The following is a 23,067-nucleotide window of genomic DNA, read 5'->3' as shown; positions in this document are numbered from 1 at the left end:
GATATTGGTGGTGAGGAATGTGCACTGGTAGAGGGATGGGTGTTTGATTATTATGTGATTGTAACCCAAACATGAAAGCTTGTAACTATCTCATGGTGATTCAATAAAATTGAAAAAATAAAAGAATAAATGGTACTGGGGGAAATCATGCTGAGTGAAGTCAGTTAGAAAAACAGGGAAAAATACAGAAATACAGAATGATGTCTCATATGTAGGATGTAAATAAATAAAACAAGAAAATAACAAAGGCTGAAAGGCAATAGAACCTGAGAGCTGGTCTAGGGAACTAAGCGTATTGTTGCAAGGATCTGGGGCTGTCTGTGGCCACTGAGAGGAAGAGCTTGAGATTATGGTCAGGGGAAGCACTCTGGCGGGGAAGGTGGTGTTGGACTGATGTGTGCATGACACACTATCATTAATATATTGTAAATCGTGGTAACTAAAAAAATTTTAAAGTAAAAAAAATAAATGAACAAAGAAAAAAGATATAAGATGTCTTTTTCCTAATTTTATTTTTCTTGGTACTATAAAACAAATGTTCGAGATAAACACTACATGGTTTGACACTTTTAAAAAAAATGTTTATTTTAGAAAAGTAATACTTACAAAACAGTATAAAATGCAGGTTAAAATGAATATTTTCTTCAGTCACTAGATGACATGTCATCACCCATTTCAATCTTTCCCTTGATATTCTAAATTGTGGTTTACAGACCACTTTTTTCCACAATGAGATTGGTTTTTAAAATTCTTCAAAGATTTTTTTTTCTGTAGATTTTTTTCCTCATTTGATTAGCTATTCAATCAACCATTTACAGATCAATTTTGTGTGATTTTTGTGTTTAGGTATTTTTCCTTTCAGCCAGGCTGTGCAGGCCTGATGGCTCAGTACAAGGGCCCAGCAATGAGGAGCTGCTCTGACCTGGTAGTGCTGGGGGCCCCAGAGCCACAGCCTGGGGTGCTGGAGGAACGGGGCATGTGGCATGACCTTCAGACATTCTTTCTAAGGAGTGGAAAGACACATGCAAACAGGATTAAGTATTCTTTGCTGACATTCTAGTAAGAGGAGACAAGACACAAAAAAATTGATTAACAAATAAATCAATTTTTTTTAGGATGTAAGAACTTGCTTACTGGTATGGGGAAAATAAGATAAGGAGTTTGGAGAATCAGGTAACTATGTCATGTTATAAATTTACATTTTAATGTTATTTAAAAATACAACCTGTATTTGACCAAATGAACACTTGAGCAAACAAACACAGAGTATAATTAGAAACACGTTTAGGGATAAGAGAGGAAATTCAACATGTACTACAACAAATTCTTTTCACCAACTAGTTTTTTAAAACGGAAAATTAAATGTTCTGGGTCATGGCTAGGACACACAAACCAATTACTGAGGGGGCAAAGACACCAGGAAATTTCAAGCAGACCTTGGGTGGAGGGTGAGATGTGTATGTGTGTGGAAGTGGAGTGGGATCCTTGTTTGATGATTTCCTATAGTTACCTGTTTGTCATTTCCACTTTGCCATCTCTCCTGCTGCTCACATGAGAACAAATTCTCTGATTTCTGATCGCTCACCCTCAAAACCATCATCAGCGCTTTCAGACAACTTGAGTCCCGGTAGCAAAAACTCATTCAGCAATAGAAATATGTTTCTATTCACTGAACAGAACTGTTAATTTGTTTTTGTTTTGATTTTTTTCATAAAATACTATTATGTGTGGATCTTCACTACTCTGCCAAGTCCAATAACTCCTGCAACACTGTACAATGCACATTCCCTTTGTAACTTGAATATCCTCACAGAGGATCATCTCCAAGATTATCACCTTTCGGTGGTGCCCTTTCAGCTTTGGGCCTGCTGCCTTTGGAGACAAACTGGAAACAACCAATATGATATACTACTTAAAAATGGCTTGTTTAAGTGATGGCTCGTTGTCCCTTCGGGAATCTTGCCAAGATGACATTGTTGCACAGTGCTCGGTGAGAGCATCTTGTAAGTTTCTGCTGGCAGGCTGGTATCAGGAGGAGCACTGAAATGTCTTTTTGACAATTTCACTTTCTTCAAATGCATTGGTCTTTTTTCAGAGACATTTAAAAACTGCCTTTACTTTTGCAGATATGTTAGAATATTTTCACACTATACCAACTTGAAGTAAGGAGAGGCTGCTAACATCTCAGGGCTGAGTATAATAGACATTACTGGTGCCCGCTCAAGTAAATCAATGAATAACAGGATGACAGTGAGATAGTGATCAACTTGAAGAGCAAAAGGTCTCTTGGCCGTCATTGTTTGGTTTCGTTTGGGCGTGGGAATCACACCCCCTGGTGCTTGGGACTCATTCCAGTTCAGTGTTGTGTGGGTTGGAGGGTTGGAGAGTGGCTCATGGTGGAATTCAGGGGACCATAGATGCCAGGGATTCAATCTGGGCTTCCTGCATGGAAAGCACACACTTTTGTTCTTGGAGCTATTTCCACAGTTCAATTGTTTTTTTCTTGAGCAGATTATTTAGCCAATTAAAAAGGCTCCGAAATAACTGGCTTCTTGATTCTTCTCAATTAAGTGCTGGTTAGTGACAGAGATAAAAATTCTGTCATTTTCCTTAAGCTCAAATATTCCACCTTGATAAATGGAATAGAGTCCATATTCTGAATCTTTTGACCAACAGCTTGTTCTTGCACTTTTTGTCAGCAGTATAGGATCAGGATAGTTGGTGTATTTGTAAATATATTGGACCAATTGTTTGCTTCTTGCTGCATTCTTTTCCTCAGCTTCCTGAATTCGAAAATATATCTGGGAATAGATGTAATAAAGTCCTGTTTTATGGATAACCAATTCTCCATTCAATAGGTGAAAATTGTTCATAAATGAATGCCCTATTCTTGATGACTCCCAGGAGTTTATTTTCTGACCAAGTATTTTTCCATTCTTGGAACCTAAATAAAGTTTAGAGAAAAAGAAAATTAACCGGATTTCATAACAAAGCAAAGCTCTTTTACAAAAACAGCCTCTTTTTCAGTTGGAATTGTAAAGATTATCAATTGGATATGAAAAATTCTTGCTCCTCCAATTTCAGAAAAAAATCTAATTTCTAGTGTTGGAGAGATATGGAGGTTCCCTTAAGATGATGACCTGTTTGGTTGGTTATTTTCCTCTGCCTTGTTCATCACTTAATGCTACATCTGGCACTAATGTCTGAATGACAGCACAGGGCATGCTGCACTCTGAAGGCAGCCATTACTCAGTCCAAACTTCTGTCCTGAACTGGGGTCCCTCTTCCTCTACTTAATGAACTCAAACAAACAATGTAAAAGGGAACAAAAATATAGATATCTGCTTCCTTAGCCTTACAGCTCAGTCTGTTGATATTCCGTAGACTTCTTTGTGCCTTTTCTTGATCCTTTCAGCAATGTAGAGTCAAAGACACCATCCAAGAAAAAGGCATCGTTAGCCCACAATAGAAAGGGCAGCCAGTTTGACTAATAGAGCTCCTCTTTTGTGATCATCAGATCCTAAGAACTGTAACTCCTGAAAGAGTTCAGCTGTAAAAGGACCCACGCAAAATAGGATATTCCTTTAAACTTCGGGTTCATCGCCATGGTTACTACAAAATTAGCTTGAGTTGTTTTCAAGAACATAAAACAGCAATAGCATTTGTTGATGAGTTATAAACCGTATCATCATAACACGGATTCCAGTCATAGGCAGAATAAGCTGTTCATTTCTAAAACTTGAATTTAGAGAAGCAAGTGCCAGAAATAGAAAAGACAAAATAAGGTTGTTGGGTTTTTTTTTTTCCATTGGGAAGGGGTCCTGTGGTGGGAGTAGGAATGATGGGATTGGGGCCCATGTGACTGTTTGGGGGGCTGATTCTGGAAAGTGCTGGTGGGCTGTTTCCAGCAGTAATGGAGAGGGGCACACACAGGGCCAAGGATACAACTTGGGGGGCGGGGGTTGCCTCTGAAAAGATAGAACAGTGGGTTGGGCATTCTCCTTGCATACAGCCCACCGGAGTTTGATCCTTGGCATCCCATAGGGTCCCCCAAGCACTGCCAGGACTAATTCCTAAATGCACAGCCTGGAGAAACCCCTGAGTATTGCTGGTGTGGCCCATCCCCATCCTCCAACACATACACACCTAAAATCAATATTGCAAACCACAACTGGGCCGTGCCACATCCCTTTGCACTGTCTCTCTAGAAACCAAGACTTTTATATCCAGTAACTGACATCAGACATTTCTTTAACTTGGAACACGATATCTTCTAATAACAAAAATATTTATTATTATTTACAATCCACCAGATGTGTTATATGTATTTACCTTTCCTGTTTATATGTTAACAATGGTCTCCGCTTTGTATTATGAAGAAATTGGAAGTTGATTTATTTTTAGCAATTTGCTCAAAACACATTTAGGTGAGGAGGAGCGGGCTTCAAAAACAGGCAAAAAGGCACAGGTGCTTAATTGCAACACTACGTGAATACCCATCTTGCAGTTTAAAATTGGACTTTACACGTTTGTTTGAATGGTATGAAATGGACATTTCTGTAAGTGAAAATGGTTATAGATTGGTTACTTCTTATGACTTAATATAATCCAAATGCCTCTCAGATTATGAGAGTCAATGACTATCTGAGACCCTTTGAAGACAATGATGATTTGATGAGACTGTGATGGAAGTAAATTACTTGAAAGAAGAACAAAAGCAAAAATGAGGGTTAGAAAATTCAGTGACAAATTTCTCCCACTCAAAATTTTGCTAAGGCCACTCAGGGCATAGCAGTAATTGAGCTATTCATCTGTAGCTTGTTTGTGGAAAAGAGTCAATCTGAGTCTTGATTAGCAATGTACATTTTGTAGAGAGCCTTATAAATGTTTCGGGTAAAAGTTAAAAGAACTATCTGTAATAAATTCTTCCATTGCCTTCCTGTAAGCCAACATTTATTTCTTCTCTTACTTGGAGCTGTGACTGTGTTTGTTGATCTGTTCCCAGTTACATGAGCTGCTACTCTCTGAGAACTTCCTTCTCTTAATAAACGTGGACTACTTTGCTGATTTTCTGAAAGAGAGACAAAGAATCATCAATATATATCAAACTGCTCCTCAAATACATTGCCATTCAAAGCTGTTGTCAATCAGGCATTGTAAACAAATGCAGCTCCCAAAGTTGATTCAATACATTTTCATTAAAAAGCCTATATTTTAGTATTACAATCAGCTCCACCTTATATTTAATTAAAAAATGCCTTAGGAAAGTATCATGCTAAGTGAAATGAGTCAAAAAGAAAAAGACACAGAAAAATCGCATTCATTTGTGGAATATAAAATAGAATAGTAGCAATAAGTACCAGGAGGCCTGCTCCACGGCTTGGAAGCTGACCTCACATGCTGGGAGAGAGGGCAGCTCAGACAGAGAAGGGAACACCAACAAAAGTGCAGTGGAGGATCCACTCAGGATAGGAGAGGCGGGTTGAAAGCAGACTATAGATTGAACAGGATAGCTACCCAATATCTCCATTCAAACCATAACACCCAAAAGGAGAGAGAGAACACTAAGGAATTCCCTGTCATGGGGGTGGGGGTGGGGTGGAGAGGGGGTGGATAACACGGGGTGGAGGGAGGGAGGGACCCTGGAGCCATTGATGGAGGAGAATGGGCACTGGTTGAGGGATGGATACTCGAGTATTGTATAACTGTAATACAGGCACGAAACTCTGTAACTGCACTCTTAGAGTGACTCATTAATAAAAAAATTAAAATTAAAAAAAAGTGCCTAAGATAAAGAAACTATGTCACATCTACACAATGGAATACTATGCAGATGTTAGGAAAAATGAAGTCATGAAATTTGCCTGAAACGAATGGACATGGAGAGTATCATGCTGAGTGAAATGAGTCAGAAGGAAAGGGACAGATAAGAATGAGTGCATTTATTTGTGGTGTATAATATATATGTATATATATGCATATATAGTAGAAGAATAATATCCATGGCCAAGGATAACAGGAGTTTGGAAGACTGGTCAATGGTTTGAACTAACCACAAGTGTGTGTTGGCCTGAGGGTAGGTAAGATAGAGAAGAAACCAGTATGGCCATAATAGTGGGAATGATCATTCTGGGCAAGATCTGAGGGTTATAAATAGGTAAAGGAATATTTTTGATAACCTTTCAGTATCAATATTGCAAACCACAATTTCCAAGAGGAGAAAAGAGAGAGAGAGAGAGAGAGAGAGAGAGAGAGAGAGAGAGAGAGAGAGAGAGAGAGAAGAAAAGTGCCTGCCATTGAGGCAGACAGAGGGTAGGGTAGGGGATGGGGGTTGATGGAGGGAACTGGGGGACAATGGTGCTGGGAAGTGTACACTGGTAGAAGGAAGGGTGTTGGAATACTGTATGACTGAAATCCAATCATAAACAGCTTTGTAAGGGTCTATCTCACTGTGATTTAATAAAAGTTTTTTTTTTGAAGAAAAAGTCTCTTAGATATGAAAAATAAGCAGTAACTTGGATTATAATTCATGAACATCTCAGAGGTCAGGTCCAACTAGAATGTCCAACCAAAAAGTTAAGATTCTGATCCTTTAGAGAGAGAGAAAGAGAGAGAAACACTACACTTGCAATAATTCTGCTAATAATGATAATTCCACTATATAGAATCAATTAGTGCAATATCAAGTTTATCATCTAATTTAATTAGAGCAATACCAAGTTTATCATCTAATTTATTTTTCAATAGTTCCTACTGATTGTAAAAGAACAGCAATGATAATAATTGTCCAGGGATGCTACAAACTGGTATTCAATTGTTATTCCACTCCATTTTCCCAAAAGAAATACAAATGAACTCTGGTCACAAGAATAAATTTATAATAATAAATATATCCATTTATATAATATAATATAAATATTATATAATATATAATATATGTGAGAATATATCACTAATTACACTAGATCATAATAAACAAATAACATTTATTGACAACCATTCAAAGTGCTTTAGAGCAGCCTTAAAAAATGTTTAAAAAATCAGCCAGAACATGCCATGTGTGCTTATGTTGGCTTTTTTGTTTGTTTTGGGCCACACCTGACTGTGCTCAGGGCTTACTTCTGACTCTGTGCTCAGGGATCAGTCCTTGGTAGACCTATGGGAGGCCAGGATTAGACCTGGGTCTACTGGATGCAAGGCAAGTGCCCTACATGTTTCACTATTGCTCCAGCCCTTATGTGAGCATTTATATTTTAAAAAATGTTTAATAAACTTTTAGAAAATGAAAGTGCTAGTTGCCAAGTAAAAGAAGATTATTTGAGGGGCTGGAGCAATAGCACAGCGAGGTAGTGCAGTGAAAATGGGATGGAGGGTGGGGGAAATATCCTATGCTCGAAGCATAGTATTAGGTGCCAGGTATAGAAATGCAAGAGAAACAGATATAGTTTTTGTCATGAGTTGAGTTCAGAGGAGTGTTTGTGCTAAGAAAAGTTTTCTCACTAAGTCAAAAGACATATGTGTGTGTGCATTGCTAGCTACCTAGAAAGATAAGAAAATGGACAAGGAAATGTGCTAGAAATAATAGTATGAAAGGGAAAGTTAATTGGACAATGGCCAGGGACTTTTTCTCTGAAGAGATAAACATTAGATAATGAAGACGGGGATGAGAATAATCGGTTATAGAAATCCAGGAACAAAATAAACCAGACTGAAGACTAAAGAAAACAAAATGGCCAATAGTACTGAGAGGAGTGTGTCAAGAGAAGGCTATTGATCATGAACAAGAAGGTGGTTACAGTGTGGGGACAGAATGAATAGTGTGAGAAGGTAGAATCCTAGATGATGAACAGAGGGGCTTTTGCACCAAGAAAGGCATCGAGCCTGGAGCTTGTCAGAAGCAGGGAAGGGTAACATTGGGACCCCTGCTCTTCCTTTCTCCAGTCATATTCTAGAAAGGACTTAGGCAATTTACCTCAAACATATTAGAAGGCAAATGGATAAATAATTAAAAAAATCAAAGTGAAAGAAAAATCCACATTGGAAACATAGATATAGTTGAAATGAAGTTCTGGCACAAGTGGGCTATAGAGTTGAACATGAGTTTTATAAATGTCAATACAAAGAGAGGCAAAGGACCAAGTGGAATGAGAAGCAAACAGAAAGGAAGAAGAGAGACGTGTGGATGAGAGTAGAGAAAAAGAGGGTGGAGAACTATTCACTTTGTCATGAAGTTGAGATAAAATTACAACAAAACCAAAATACTACCTTGGTCTGTAGTGAAGGTTTTCTCATAGGTTTTCAAAAGCATCTGCAAATAGTATTGAATGAAGTTCGTTAATTTTTACCTAACATTTTTGATGGAATATTCCCAAGTGGGTGGCTTTCCTTGTTTATTTCTAAGAAAACTTTTCCACATGAGCTATCAGTTCAGAAGAACAATGATTTGTTCCGGTGAATTTAGGGGCAGCTGTTTGTGCGTGCTGAGGGAGGATCATACTGTTTCTGGATGAGGTCTGTTGACAGGTGACTTGGGGGCAGCACAGGAAAAAGAACCCAGTTGGCCAGCGAGATCAGCCTAAAGGTCCCCAGGCTCAGAGGGGATAATGAATGTGGCAACCATGTCACCTCACTTTGGTGCATGGTGGTGGTGGGGTAGGGTCTCCTCTTACACGTGTGTGTGTGTGCAAGTACACTATATATCAGAGTCTGGGGGCTTTATGTTATTGGACAGATCTGAGCCCTAAGATATACAAGATATAAGGCTCACTTCCTCTCTCTCAGGATGCCCACAGATACACACACAGCAGGCTATTTGCTGCCCCTGACCTGGCTAAGCCGGGGCTCTCCACTCCCCCCAGTCGTTCAGATCTGTCCCCTTCCTCAGCCCCAAGGTTTTGCCATCACAATCGTCTGTTCTCTCAATTTTTGCAACTGTTTAAAACTGCTCCTCTACTCTTACCCCCAAATCAGAGTGCTCTGTTTTTCCCTCTGCCTTAAGTCCCTGATCTCAGAGGACTGAAGGCCTATGAAGCAGTCTGGCAATAACCCCTAAATGGATGCCTCGCTTAACTCCCTCTCAGAGGCCTGGCAGGCTGAGACCCTCTGGGCTAAGGTAACCACATATGGGCAGGAGGGTCTGGAGTACCATTGCTCCCAGCTAGCCCAGTCACTAGACCTGGCCCAGGCCTGCCTTCCCAGCACCACCCAGCAAGATGTGCATCCTGAGCCCCTGCCACCTGGATTCCTAAAATTAGCCACAAAACTCCCTTCCTGGCATCAGCTTAAATTATGTTATGCACATTTGATTATCTCTACATCATCTGCTCAGAACATTTTGTAGTTAATCCATATCATGATATGTATTTCTTATCTTTTTTATGTGATTAGCTTGGAATATATTATATATTATTTACTTCCTTCCCCAAATTGGGTACACTGTTTGCCCCCTCCCAGGAATAACTAATCTACAGAAAGCAGAAGTTTCCCACCGAAAGCACCCAAAAATATGCTATTCAGAGTATCCCCTAAGAATGCTAGACCGACTTCTTTCTTTGGAGGCCTCCACTGTGTCCATCAAAACTGCACTAATCCACTTCACTAGACTTGCTTAGCTTTTGCTTAAGCCATCCATCTTGCTCTTGGCAAATTCTTCTACCACGCCAGCCCAGAGTGGCATGGGTTGGGGCAGCTCAAGACTCTTGTCATTTAGTTGTCACTGGCATGTGGGAAGGGATTGAAGGGATCTCAGCACCTTCTCCCTCTCCCCTCCTCTTCCCCCACTCTAAGCCTCTCTTTCTTCTCTCCCTCTCCACCCCTGCTCTGACTGCAGTCCCACTCGAAATGGAATGAAGGGAGGAAGAGCGAGAGGAGCTAAGAAGGGTAATTCCTACAGTGTAGGAGCTAAGAAGGGTAATTCCTACAGTGTAGGAGCTAAGAAGGGTAATTCCTACAGTGTAGGAGGCAGAATAAAAGAATCATATACAAGCAGATAAACTGAATTTCCAATCTGTCAATTACTATGGCTGGAACAACTTGCTCACATGACTTAACTAAATTTCTTAATCATTGCACTGCACTTTAGCACTGTCTTCCTGTTGCTCATCAATTTGCTTGAGAGGGCACCAGTAACATCTCCATTGTGAGACTTGTTGTTACTATTTTTGGCATATCGAATACACCACAGGAAGCTTGCCAGGCTCTGCTGTGCGGGCGGGATACTCTCGGTAGTTTGCCGGGCTCTCCAACAGGGATGGAGGAATCGAACCCGGGTCGACTGCGTGCAAGGCAAACACCTTACTCGCTGTGCTATTAAGTCTTAATTATTAAAACTATAAAATTTCTTCCCCACAAACCATTGTGAGGATTAAATAGGTAACATGAGCTATGAGGAAATATGTTATTTAATGGAATTAGTCTGCTCAATTAATGACAATCCTCCAACAGGGAATTTATTCCTTCCTCCTTGGATTCTCACCATGCCTCTGTATTCTCTGCTCACGTCTGTCTCCTCTGGTGAGGGGCAGGATGTAGAATGGAAGCCAGAGAGAGAATGCAGGAAAAGGGGGTGCAAAACCCATACCTGCTATATCCCCACATCCTAGCGTTCAGTCCAGGAGTTCTGAATTTCTTCCTCCTCCTCCCCCGCCACCTGTGAGGTTGGTGCCAAGCCCTAGGGACTATGGAGTCCCATATCTCAGCTTCTTGTCCTTTGGGGTGTTAGAGTCACAGTTGCTTTAATTTGGCTCTGGACACTCCAACCTGGACTACAGTTCCAGGGCAGCCCCAGAATAGAGGCGTTTCTAGGACTCCCCGAATTCTGAATTCATTCCTCAGAGAAATAACCTCAGAGATAGTAACTGGGCGGGGTTGAGTGGGAGTTTAGGCTTATAAATGAGTATCCTAATGACAGCAACAAGCTTACAATCACAACCAAGTCACGCCTTCTTCCCACCCGGGAGTTTCCACTAGTTAATTTTAAAACAATGATGTGCTTCATAGCTTGCAGAGTATTTTTATCCTCGAGGTCTTATCAGACCGGTGCCAGGAGGGAATAGATAAATATTCATAAAGTGTATGTTGCAAAGAAGCAACCTCAGAAGAAAAGGGAAAAATAACCCAACTTAGTTTGACATAAAAATCATCCAGTCACATTGAGTGACATAAGTGGTTGCTGACACATTGTGCCAGAGATCCAGTTTAAACAGGTTTCATACATAGATAATATTTTATCATTTATCATTTATTAACTGTAGATTGAGATGTTGTCATCCTCAATTTCCAAAGAATCTCTTTCTTCCCTCTTTTTTTCCTCTTTCTTCACCTCTACATGCATATGGAAACTAACCTGGAGTTACATCTGGAGAAAAGCAATGTGAGAATATAAAAGGACATTATTTGGCCTCTGTGGTGTTCTGAACTTTTAAAAAAAAATAATAATGCTGCATCTTCTTTTTTGTTAAGGAAACTTAAACACATTGTTCCAGTAAAGTTTGTGCCTTAGTTTTCCACAATATAAGATTGAAAGGTCAGATTTCTGAGAAGCTTTTGGGAGTAATTCCAGGCCAGATGTCAACCAGGTGTTTGGGAGTGTTTGAGTTCTGTCTGGTTCTATAAATTTGGGGAAACTCACTGAAACACTCTGGACCTGTTTGCTCCTTTGCAAAAGGAGGGGTCAAGTACTTGATCATTTACAACATTCCATCCCCGCTGACCTTCTATGCAGGCCAGAGAAGTTACCTGGAAGGCCACCTACCTTTTTAATGAACTGATAGAGTTGCCACTTAACTTGCCAGCAAGGGTTGGTCATACTTTCTCCATCATCTGGATCCCAAAGGCCGTCATCTTCCTTGAGCAAACAAGCAATGCTACTTCGGGAATACTTTTCCTTCAACTGGATTGAGGGAGATAACACAATACAAGATGCACAGGATTTTAATTTTTATTCATTTAGAAGTGTAAACAACAGACAATGGTGAGACATAATTGAGAGACAATCTTAGTCCCTTGGATGAATTCATGGCATGAAACAAGCATGCTAGCATTTGTCCTTTTTCCTTTGAATAAGGTGAAAAGATATTGGTGGGGTCTTAGATCCTGGGTCCCAACACCCTGCATGGCCCCTGCCATCGGGGTGTGCACCTAAGCAAATTACTTCTGCTTGTCTGAGTCTGTCTTTCATTTGAATTCTGAGCAGTTTGTGTTGTTCTTTGAGGTGCCCTCCTCCAAGAACAGCAGAATCTGACACAGAGGAGATGCCACTCTGGTTGGACATCTTAAACATCAGGGCAAAGGACATAGTGGATTCTTTAGGTTCCAGGGTCTTAAATTTAAAAACCAGCTAATGTGGAGCATGTAGGGGAGTAAAGTTATGTTTCTTAATTGAGACTTCAGCTACAAGAACTATTATGATTTCTGCTCCTCTGTCTAGCAGAATGAGAACTTCATTGCTACTTGAAACCAGAAAATTGCTCATTAAATGTTCACACTAGCAAGGAATTTACAGGTAGACACATCATTATTGACATGGCAAACTTGACATATCATTGGAAGATGCCTTCTGAATGGCAGTGATGAACAATAACTAGGTTTAACAGGTTTTTTTTTTCTTTTTGGGTCACACCTGGCAATGCACAGGGATTACTCCTGGCTCTGCACTCTGGCAGTGCTCAGAGAACCATATGGGAGCTGGGAATCAAACCCAGGTTGGCCGTGTGCAAAGCAAACGCCCTACCCGCTGTACTATTGCTCCAGCCCCAAGATTTAACAGTTTTAATATTTTACACACACACACACACACACACACACACACACACACACACGGTACCATCCACAACACTTCAAGCCAATAACTGTTTCATTTTTCAAAGAAAAACAGGAAAAGCAAGCAAGGTCAAGGTCAGAAGTATTGTTGTTTTAAATCTTTGTTTTTTTTGTTGTTTTGTTTCCTCTTTTGATTTACAACAACCAGGTTCAATGAAAGGTTATTCCCTGGTAAAATTCTACTGAATTACCTTTCTCTGGAGAAATAGAAAAATGAGCACTTGGGGCTGGAGCGATAGCACAGCGGGTAGGGCGTTTGCCTTGCACGTGGCCGACCCAGGTTTGATTCCCAGCATCCCATATGGTCCCCTGAGCACTGCCAGGAGTAATTGCTGAGTGCAGAGCCAGGAGTAACCACTGTGCATCACCAGGTGTGACCCAAAAAGAAAAAAAAAAAGAAAAGAAAAATGAGCACTTAAAAAAAATCTATTTATTTAGTGGGACGAGCTGGCCAAGTGGTTAAAACGATGGACTGCTAAAAAAATTTATTATTTCAACCTAGGAAAACTTCAAGTTTAAAGAAAACATCAAACTTAATGGTGATCTGCTCCTTTACATAAAGGAACAATCTCATTCCAAATTAGTTAACTGATCCTGAGAGGTCCCGGCCAGAGTAACAAGCTATTCAGTCAATTATTCCTTGAACATCCAGGGTCTCTCAAGTGCAAAAGGTGATGAAGAAATGAGCCACACAATAAGCAATGGCAACACCATGACAGGTAGCAGAAACGAGAAAACGCAGCTAGGCCTCAGGTTCAGTTCCTGGAACTGAAAGTTTCGGTTTCCCAGAAATGAAGCAATGTGAAACTAGCCAACCAAGACTCTGCCTGGAAAACTCCTGAGCCCAGCAAGTGGGCTCAATCAATCACCATGTGCCGCATCAGCAATGACTAGTGCCGGAAATTGTCTTTCGTTAACTGCAAAGAATGAGAGGCTTATGTATGTAACACATGCTATATAATGCCCTCTGAAACTAGGGTCTGGGTCCTTGTCCTGAGACCTCTGTGTCCGTGGGGACTCCAACCCTCACTCAAGCTAGCAATAAAATCCCTTGCTTTTGCATGACAGAGTGGTTTCTTACTTCTATCTCGAGCCCGGTTTAACAGTGAGGCAACTCTTTCCACACACTGGCGTAAAGCATGCATTTATTTTTAAATAAATATTTATTTTACTTCTTCTAATTTTTGCATTTTGAGAGTAAATAATTCTCCTAGTAGATATAGTGCAGATGACAGCAGGGCCCCCCTGAGAGGGAATATGACTTGCAACAGAATTAGCATTTCCTTGCCCCTACTTAGAACAGTTGAGTTCCCTGAAAGCATTTATTTGCATTTGCAATTTACTTCTGAATTGAGGAGTTTTTCCAAGGAAGGAACTTCATCATATGCAGTTTACTTACTTTGATTGTTTTAGGGCCATCACAGGAAGTGCTTAGGGCTTACTTCTGGCACTCCTGGCTGGGCTAGAGTGAGGGTGGGGGCCGGGGGTTATGGGACCCTACTGGATTCTGGGTAAAAAATCTGGGTCAGCCATATGCGAGGCAAGTACCCTACTGGCTGTACTATTTGTCTGGTGTCCTAGTTTGTTTGTTTGTTTGTTGCTTTTGCGGTCACATCCAGCGTTTACTTCTGGCTTTACACTCAGGAATTACTCCTGGCGGTGATCTGGGGACCATTTTGGATGCTGGGAATCGAACCCTGGTTAGCAGCGTGCAAGGCAAACGCCCTACCCACTGTACTATTGTTCTAGCCCCACCCCGGTTAATTTTTTTCCTCATCAAAGTAACATTGAATTGTAATATGTTTTAGGTGCAAATCATTAAAAATCAGCCGGTGAACATATGACAATTGAGTTCACCACTGAAAACCTTATTTCAACTTTGATCCTATAATCGATCGCTTTATTCTGATCCACACCTTCCCTTTTCCTCTTCCCTTCTGGCAACCATGAATTGGTCCTAGTCATGGAGGCAGGTAGACAGGGAAAGGCCCGTGGCAATGAAACTTAGGTCGACAACATTGCTGGGAAGGAGAGTTCTAAGGGTGACTCACCTTGTCAATACAGAAAGCAAGACCCCAGATAAGACCTTCAGCAGTGGACCCTGAGGAGATCAGACCTCTCCCCTGAAAGAAATTGCTCAAATACCCTCAGACTCTCACTTCATCTGATTAACTTTAGTGATTCAGCCCAGAGAACATTCCAGACTAAGACATCGTGAGGAGAGACCCGATAAAAGCCACCTTGAGCGAAGGAAGCACTCGCAGACGCTGCCCGAGCCCATGCGCTGCTTGTGTCCACGTGGCCGAGCACACGTGGCGCCCGCATGTCCCCTCTCCAGATGTGCACTTTCCTGCTTCATAGCTAATGCTGGGACGTGTGTAGGGGCTCTCTCTCCGCCCTTGGAGAGCTTGTGTTCTGCCTTGAGTGTGTTACTCTCTGCCTCTTGCTCACTCTCTCCCCATCCACACCTTCAAACCGCGCCCCCCGCCCCACCGCCGCCAATAAAATTTATTTTACTTCAATGCTGTCTACTCCTGAAATTCTTTTCTGTGAGGCGAGATAAGAACCCCCAAAACCCTGCGCAAGGCTGCAAAGAGCAAATCCTTGCTCCAGCCTGAGTCTGTGGCTCACCGGGAAATCGGGTGGTGGGGACCAACTCCCATGCCTGGGAGACCAAGGTGTGTCATCGCAGACTTTCCCAGTCCTAGTCTTCCCAGCGGCAGCCAGGTGGCAGAGGCGGATGGGGAGAAGGTGCCCGTCTTTCCTCACCGCCTCCTGTGAGCCCCCTGTGGGGTTCCCCGGAGATCTGAAGGTTTACTTTATCTTATTTCGTTCATCTGTTGGTTTGCTCTTTATACGCGTGGTTGAGAAATATGCAAGCATAGCTAATAAACGGACTGGGCGTGGGGTGCTAGAATATCAGTGAAGATCTGGCCACAAGGGTCAAGAGAGGGCGGGGGAGTTCCAGGAAAAGCAAGTAGGCTTTACTGGATACACCCGAGCCCAACAGGAAGAGACTTACCAAGTGGTTAGGTCCAACGGATAAGCTGTGACTTCGAGGTGAGAGAATTTGCTTTCACTTCGCAGTGGTTGGAAACTGTCTCAACAGGCAGGAGAGAGGCTAGGAGCCAGAGAAAGAGCCAGAGAAAGGCTGGAGGGCATGCTTCCCATACAGCAAGCCTGGGCCTCATCCCTGCTGTCACGGTTCCTGAGCACCACCAGGAGTGACACCCCTGCCCCGAACAGACCGGACCAAAGCCACCCAAGCACCCAGCAAAGTTCATGAGAAGCCAGGGTGGCTGAAAGTGGCGAAAGGAAGCAGAGAGCTGCCAGGGCTAAGCATTTCAGCGGCGGATTTCACTGGTTTAAGAGCAGAGTTTGAGAGGGTGTGAGCAGGCGTCAATTCCCCCGCCTCTGTTTTCCAGTAATACTTTCAGATTGTGGGAGGGAGAAACCCAGTGAATATTGAGTAACCCTGTGTATAATTGGGGGGGGGGAGTGTGTCAAACTAGTGTGATCCCACTGTTACCCCAAATTAAAAAAGTCTAGAGACACAGGCACCTGGAAAATATAGGAAAAACACACGCAAAAACTCCAGTAAGATCATCCTAATGCTAGCTCCCACTTAAACTCAGGACGAGGAGCTGACTGCTTGTGCAAGCAATGTTTTATGCACTCACATTCTTTTCAGACTTTAGAACAATATCATACCCTTTACATCTGCTAAGAAAATCTTCTCTAGTGATGTTTTTTTCTAGTTTGGATATTAGAGTGAGACAACTCATAGAAAGACCTGGGAAACTTTCTTTCATTTTGTTCTATGAGAAATTCTAGGGAGCTGGGAATGCTTTTATTAAAGGTATATTAGATTACTAATAGACTCATCTGAACCTGATGTTTTCTGTTTTGAAAACTTAATACTTTTATTTTATTATTATTATAATTTTTTTTGCCTTTTGGGTCACACCCGGTGAAGCACAGGGGTTACTCCTGGCTCATGCACTCAGGAATTACTCCTGGTGTTCCTGGGGGGACCATATGGGATGCTGGGAAACTTAATACTTTTATTTTTATTTATTTTTTTTTAAATTTTATTTATTTTTAATTAGAGAATCACCGTGAGGGTACAGTTACAGATTTATACACTTTTGTGCTTATACTTCCCTCATACAAAGTTCGGGAACCCATCCCTTCACCAGTGCCCATTCTCCACCACCCGTAAACCCAGCGTCCCTCCCACCCTCCCCAATCCCATCTCCCCCCCACCCCACCCTGCCACTGTGGCAAGGCATTCCCTTCTGTTCTCTCTCTCTAATTAGCTGTTGTGGTTTGCAATAAACGTGTTGAGTGGCCGCTGTGCTCAGTCTCTAGCCTTCATTCAGCCCTCAACTCCCTTCCCCCACATGGCCTTCGACTACAATGTAGTTGGTGATCGCTTCTCTGAGTTGACCTTAACTTAATACTTTTAGATTCAATTGTTTTTGTAGATATTGATCAGTTCAGATTGACTTCTTGTGTGTGTTTTGACAGAGAATGTCTTTCAAATAATTGGGCTTCTGGTTTAGGTTATTAAATTTATGAACATAGATATGTTACTAATATAACTTTATCATGCTTTTATTGTTCCTGGAATCTGAAGATATGTCCCTTCCTTAGAGTTTTTTTTTTTTCTTTTGGGGTCACCCTTCCTTAGAGTTATTTTTTTTCTTTTGGGGTCACACCTGGCAATGCACAGAGGTTACTCCTGGCTCTGCACTCAGGAATTACTCCTGGCGGTGCTCAGGGGACCATATGGGATGCTGGGATTCAAACCCGGGTTGGCCACGTGCAAGGCAAATGCCCTACCTACTGTGCTCTCCAGCCCCATGTCCCTTCCTTATAATAATAATTTGTGCTTTTTTTCTTATTCTGGCTAGAGCCTACCAATTTCATTAAACATTTTAAAGGAAAAAGGAAAAAAGAAAATCTTAAATTGTATACCGTAAATACTTGGCAATATGTGCTCTAGGTAATTTATAAAATATTTAAAAACAAACAAGAAAGAGGAGCCAGGGATTAGCTCTAAGCCCTAGTGAATATGTGTGTTGCCTTTGGGAGGTCCGGGCTCCATTCCTGCTGCTGCCTGGTCCCCTGAGAACTGCCAAGATCAGTTCCTGAGCACTAAGCCTGGAGTAGTACTTGATCAGTGCTGGATATGGTCCCTGAACCAAAACACAATAAAAGAGAATATCCTATCTGCCACTTAGGGATCACAATTTTGGACATTTTGGTGGTTTTCTTATAGATAATTTTATGCCTACATATAGATTTTTAAACATTACAAACCCAGAGAAAACTCCCCCGCCATGCAACCCTGTCATGTATATTACTTATATGATCATATTTGGCAGTCTCACCTCCAATGGTGATGACAACACACACACACAGACACACACACACATGGTTCAAAGGTTCTGTGGTCAGTCCAAGAATGATTTGTGATGTTATTCAGTGTGTCTCACTTCCTTCTTCCTTTTCACATTTTTTCTACATCAAAGTGTGAATTTCCTGCAGTCTCGGGTGGGGCTATCCCCTTGCTAACCCAGTCTGGATGTGGAGGGCAGGAGCCCTGTGTGCTACCTTCATTTGCAGGTGCTCGGAGAGAAGACGGGTGTTGCAGCAGATATCTAGTCTTCTTCTCTAGAGACCTTGGCAGAGTCGGGATTTGCAATATCGAAACCTTTGCTGACTGGACAAGAGACTTTGAGATGCAAATATTGGTCCTCCTTTATTGTCCAGGCTTCAGTCTCCGACAATCATTTTCTAGAAAGTTTAAAAAGCTTAAACCTTCCTTTGTGGAAATTGGTAGAGAATGGGCTCCTCCTCCTTTTTCCTCACTACCTATGATTCCACAGCAATAAGTAGCCCCTGGCCTCTTATCATAAAATTTCTTCAGAGAGCCAGAATCTTCAGAGGTCAACCCCATGCTTATTGGTCATACTTGCTGGGCCATCTAACATTAGCCACTTCTGCTAATCCATGATTCTGACTACCCTTGCTCATTCTATCTTCTGAAAATGTTTGTTAGCCCGACTGGAACCTGTGTTCTGTATTAAGCAATTAATACTAATGTTAAAATCCTTTTCCAAACTTCATACATACCCCTTACAAAGATCAAATTTCATTTCTCTTGCAAAAATTTCTCATTAGAAGTATTACCTTCAAGAGACTTCTCAACAGAATTATAATGGCTATAGTTTATGAGAACTTACTTAATGTTGGGTTCAAACTAACTAACTTTGCCCTATTTCATCCTTAGAATTTGTATAAAGTAAATATGATCATCCTATTTCACAGACTAAAGCTCAGAAACTTAGGTAATTTATCCAAAATTACAAAGTTTATGACACAGAGTATTTGTTCAATATATGCTCTTTCCCAGATTGCTGGAACTCTCAAAAACTTCCTCTCTATATGTCTAGATACTTATGTACACATACATGAAAATGCAATTAAGAAAATGTGTGCAAGTGAAAAGTGTTGTGGAATTTCAATAAATTTTCCATTTATTGTAGAAAGATAAAAAAAATAAAAAACCTAAAATCCTTGACCATAGGCACAACAACTGTGTGAATCAGTTTAGTAAATAGTCGGTAATTTAGTTCTAAATTTAGGACAGTTTGTAAGGGGACTATATTAAGAAAACCACTTGTGTTCCAAGGGACAGACTCTATTTATGCTGCAAAGTTAACAAAGGTTAGGAAATGTTGGCTTCTAACTGGGTAATACAGAAACATTCCAGTCTCTCACTCAGACTTTAGAACCAGAGGCATTGGTTTTTACTTAGAAAACTAAGGTTCTACTCAACGCCCTCCTACAGAAAAACTGATTATACTGGTCATCCTATGGTAGCCATCATTTTCATGACTGCCTGTAAGTTAAGTGAGTTTACATAATCCAAAGGCAAATATTCAACCAATTGAGACAACCCAATTTACCCTTCACAGACTACTCAGACTTTACTTCCTTAAGAGATAAACACCGGTATTTGTCTGGTTGTATTTTCCTGAACCCTTTAGTCTTGTAACTCTCAGCAGTCTGGCACCTTGGACACTGCATTTTGCATCAGGAGGCAATTTTTATCATAAGGTAGTATGTTAACTCTGTGGTCACCTTGCTAAGAAGGAAGGAGCAATGCCTCCTGGCTCTGCTTCCAAAACTACCTGTTCATGGACTACAGTTGACAGACGGATAGTGGTGGAGGCTCATGGGCACTTTTGGGGTGCAGTAACTTTTTACATAAATACCATAACTTTTAACTTTCTTGCAAACATGTTACCTGAATGATAATAAAACACAGACACACACACACACATACACACACACATACACCCCAAAACTGCCTGTCTTAAGGTTCCTTCCAACTCTTTAGAATACAGTATGTAATGTGCGATTTATTAAAATGCATGTATGCATATCTCAAAAGCTCAGTCAGCTGATGTCCTGCAAGTCTGCTCCCACAGTTCCAAAATGCTTACGCAATTGAGAGAAATTCAAACACAAATTTCACTATCTTTTCTGTTAAATACACCTGAATTTGTACCAAGATAATTCATGGGCACAGAATGGTAGTTTTATAGCTTTATTCTCGATAATTTTATCATAAACAATGAAATGCTGAGTTCATCTGGAATATCCTCTTTATTCCAGACACATCCCAGTTATTATCCTTGACACATCTGTTGCCAAGAAATAGAAAAATACGAGTACTGTCTCTCCTCACTTGTGTCAATACAGAAATGCAAAGCAAAACAAAGATCTCATTGACTCCCATTCTATTTCTGAAGGGAGGGAAAAAGAAAAGCCTGATAGCATTTCAAGACTTGGTTCTGACCTGCTAACTTCTTTTTAAAGTCTGATTATTTATGTGATGGTTTTCCAGCAAATAACTGAAGTCAGGTAAAAGCATAAGATGGGAGGGAGATTCTGGCATTGATAAAATCCCTGAGGGGTTGGAGCGATAGCACAGTGGGTAGGGTGTTTGCCTTGCATTCAGCCAACCTGGGTTCGATTCCCAGCATCCCATATGGTACTCTGAGCACCGCCAGGAGTGATTCCTGAATGCAGAGCCAGGTGCACCCCTGAGCAGCGCTGGGTGTGACCCAAAGAGGAAAATAATAAAAAAAAACCCCTGTAGTTGACAGATCAACCAAGAGCACATTAGGATTATATTTTGTCTGGCTGGCAGCCGAGTCCAGTTTTCTGCAGAGCCTCAGAAGTCCACTAAACTTCATCCCAACTAGATTAGGAAATAGCATCATTGTTAGAGTTGGAGCATTGGCTTTGTGTTGATTCCTGCTCTCTGTGGACTAATAATTCCACTAGTTTTGTGTGATCTGTTTATTCATACAAGAATTTAGGGAATCTGCCTCCCCCCTTTTCCCCCACTCCAGTATGTGGGAACTTTGTAATAACATAGTCCTGCCCTGGGGGAGCTGCTTTCATGCCTAAGAATTAGAGTTAAGAATCACAAAGCATTGAGCAGAAAGCACTCACAGAATAACCATTGTTAATATTATATACACATATACCCGGGAAGACAAAACTACCTCAGGGAGTTTTATTGCCTTTTCTCTTAGTAACTGGCAGAGCTAGTTCAATTCATTGAATTTGGTTCACACAGTTCCACAATCTGTGCATGTATATATATATATATATATATATACATATATATGTATATGTATATATGGACATATATATATATTTAATGCAAAATCCTCGGTAATCATAGGCATTAGCAGTTAAGGTCTCGGGAAGGAAAAGAAAGGAGCAGTGTCTATGTTCCATCTTCACAGAAGAGACAGGCATGACAGAGATTATGGGAGGGTCGCCAAAGGCGGGGATAGAGCAGGACCCTGCGCACTGGACTTACCTGTTTCAGCTCATTGGTGAAGTACACATATGTCACGGACACGCAGAGGGACTGCAGGAGCACCGTGAAGATCAGGATGAGCACACAGGTCTGCGCAGGACTGGGCCCCTCGGAGATCTGCATGACGGCCATGGTCCTCGCGGTCAGTCTGGCGGCCACAGTCTGAGCCCGGCTGCAGGCTGAGCTCTGGGATCCGGAGAGTAGGGGTGGGTCCTTCTTGAGTTTCATTTACTTTGTAAAAGAAAAAGCGAAACTGAAACAGCATGCAGAAGAGCCCCCGAGGGCAAGCTTGACACTTTCTCACAATGTCAGGGATCAGGCAGTGTGGAACCAGGCAGTTCCACACTGCCAGGTTCCTTGGCAGTGTGGAACCTGAAAACTGAAATCTCCCGCCTTGCAGCAGCTTCCTGGAGCGCAGGGCCTGTGGGTCTCGCGGGTGCCTCCTCCCACGGCTGGTCCCGGCTCCGAGCCAGCTCTCCCACTGGGTCAGACCCGGGATCTGGCTGTGCTCGGAGGCCAGGTGGTTCTGGAAGAGAGTTCCTGGTTATCTAACTTCAGCCTGACACCGCTGCTCTGCAGCCTGGCCGGTGTCATTGTTTGGGGCTTGTTGGTGGGGCGTCAGACAATCAGGCCTGGATCCGCCTGGATCCAACCAAGCCGGTGTTTCCTGATGTGTCAGCCTGTCTGATTCTTAGGGGCTGCTGGCTGTGGCATTATTCAGAGCGCCAGTAGCGCTGTCCTGTGCGGTAGGATGGTTGGGATGAGGAAAGGACTTTAAGAATGGCATCCCAAAGTAGTATGATCATTTAAACAGGCTGTAATGTGGCCTTAATAAAAATCTAAAAAGCAAAACAAGAAATATGGTGATAAACCAAACAAAAGAGTAAAAAAAAAAAAGAATAATTTAAAAAAAGAAAACGCACCGGACTGTAACTGTTATACACAAGCACAAGAATAAATAAGAAATGTAAAGTTTTCAGCACCACTGGGTGTGCCCCCTCAACGACAACAACAACAACAACAAACCCCAAGAAATGTAAAGCTTTCAACAGAACCCCAATACATACAATTCACCCCAATCCTGAGCTCCACACCCTCTCCAATATGCACCCATCAGTGGTAATAATTGCTCAGGTCAGGAGAAAACTATTAAGTGTGGACCTGGAGATGTGGCTCATGGTGAATTAATACCTACAGTCAGCGTGAGGATGCAAACTTCTGGCCATTCTGATGTACGCAGGTAGACTGGAAGGGCCCTCAGCAACAAAATTTAAGTCAACAGAACTTTTGGGAGGAAAATTCTAAAACTGATCCACCCTGTGGATATAGGAAACTGA

The 23,067-nt window shown here is 41.7% G+C and overlaps 1 protein-coding gene across 1 annotated transcript; it reads right to left on the bottom strand.

Moving 5' to 3' along the window:
• Positions 1-627: 627 nt before the first annotated feature.
• On the bottom strand, positions 628-22,003 carry TNFSF10 (TNF superfamily member 10). Its single transcript, XM_004621354.2, has 5 exons — positions 21,731-22,003; positions 11,753-11,890; positions 8,266-8,308; positions 4,970-5,071; positions 628-2,944 (listed from the first exon to the last, which is right to left on the bottom strand). The coding sequence occupies exons 1-5, from the start codon at positions 21,956-21,958 to the stop codon at positions 2,517-2,519; spliced, it is 939 nt and encodes a 312-aa protein (XP_004621411.2). The 5' UTR covers positions 21,959-22,003; the 3' UTR covers positions 628-2,516.
• Between the last annotated feature and the right edge of the window lie 1,064 nt (positions 22,004-23,067).

The sequence above is a fragment of the Sorex araneus genome, chromosome 2, assembly GCF_027595985.1.
Source record: "Sorex araneus isolate mSorAra2 chromosome 2, mSorAra2.pri, whole genome shotgun sequence".
Classification (NCBI taxonomy): domain Eukaryota; kingdom Metazoa; phylum Chordata; class Mammalia; order Eulipotyphla; family Soricidae; genus Sorex; species Sorex araneus.
This window is presented reverse-complemented; position numbering and strand designations above follow the sequence as displayed.

What these genes read in the sequence shown, in the direction of transcription:
- TNFSF10 (XM_004621354.2), bottom strand. Translation starts at nt 21,958, where the DNA reads ATGAAACTCAAGAAGGACCCACCCCTACTCTCCGGATCCCAGAGCTCA. An exon ending in TCACCAATGAGCTGAAACAG is followed by an intron (nt 11,891 to 21,730) that starts GTAAGTCCAGTG and finishes CCCTCAATCCAG; the next exon opens with TTGAAGGAAAAGTATTCCCG. An exon ending in AACCTTCACTACAGACCAAG is followed by an intron (nt 5,072 to 8,265) that starts GTAGTATTTTGG and finishes TCTCTCTTTCAG; the next exon opens with AAAATCAGCAAAGTAGTCCA.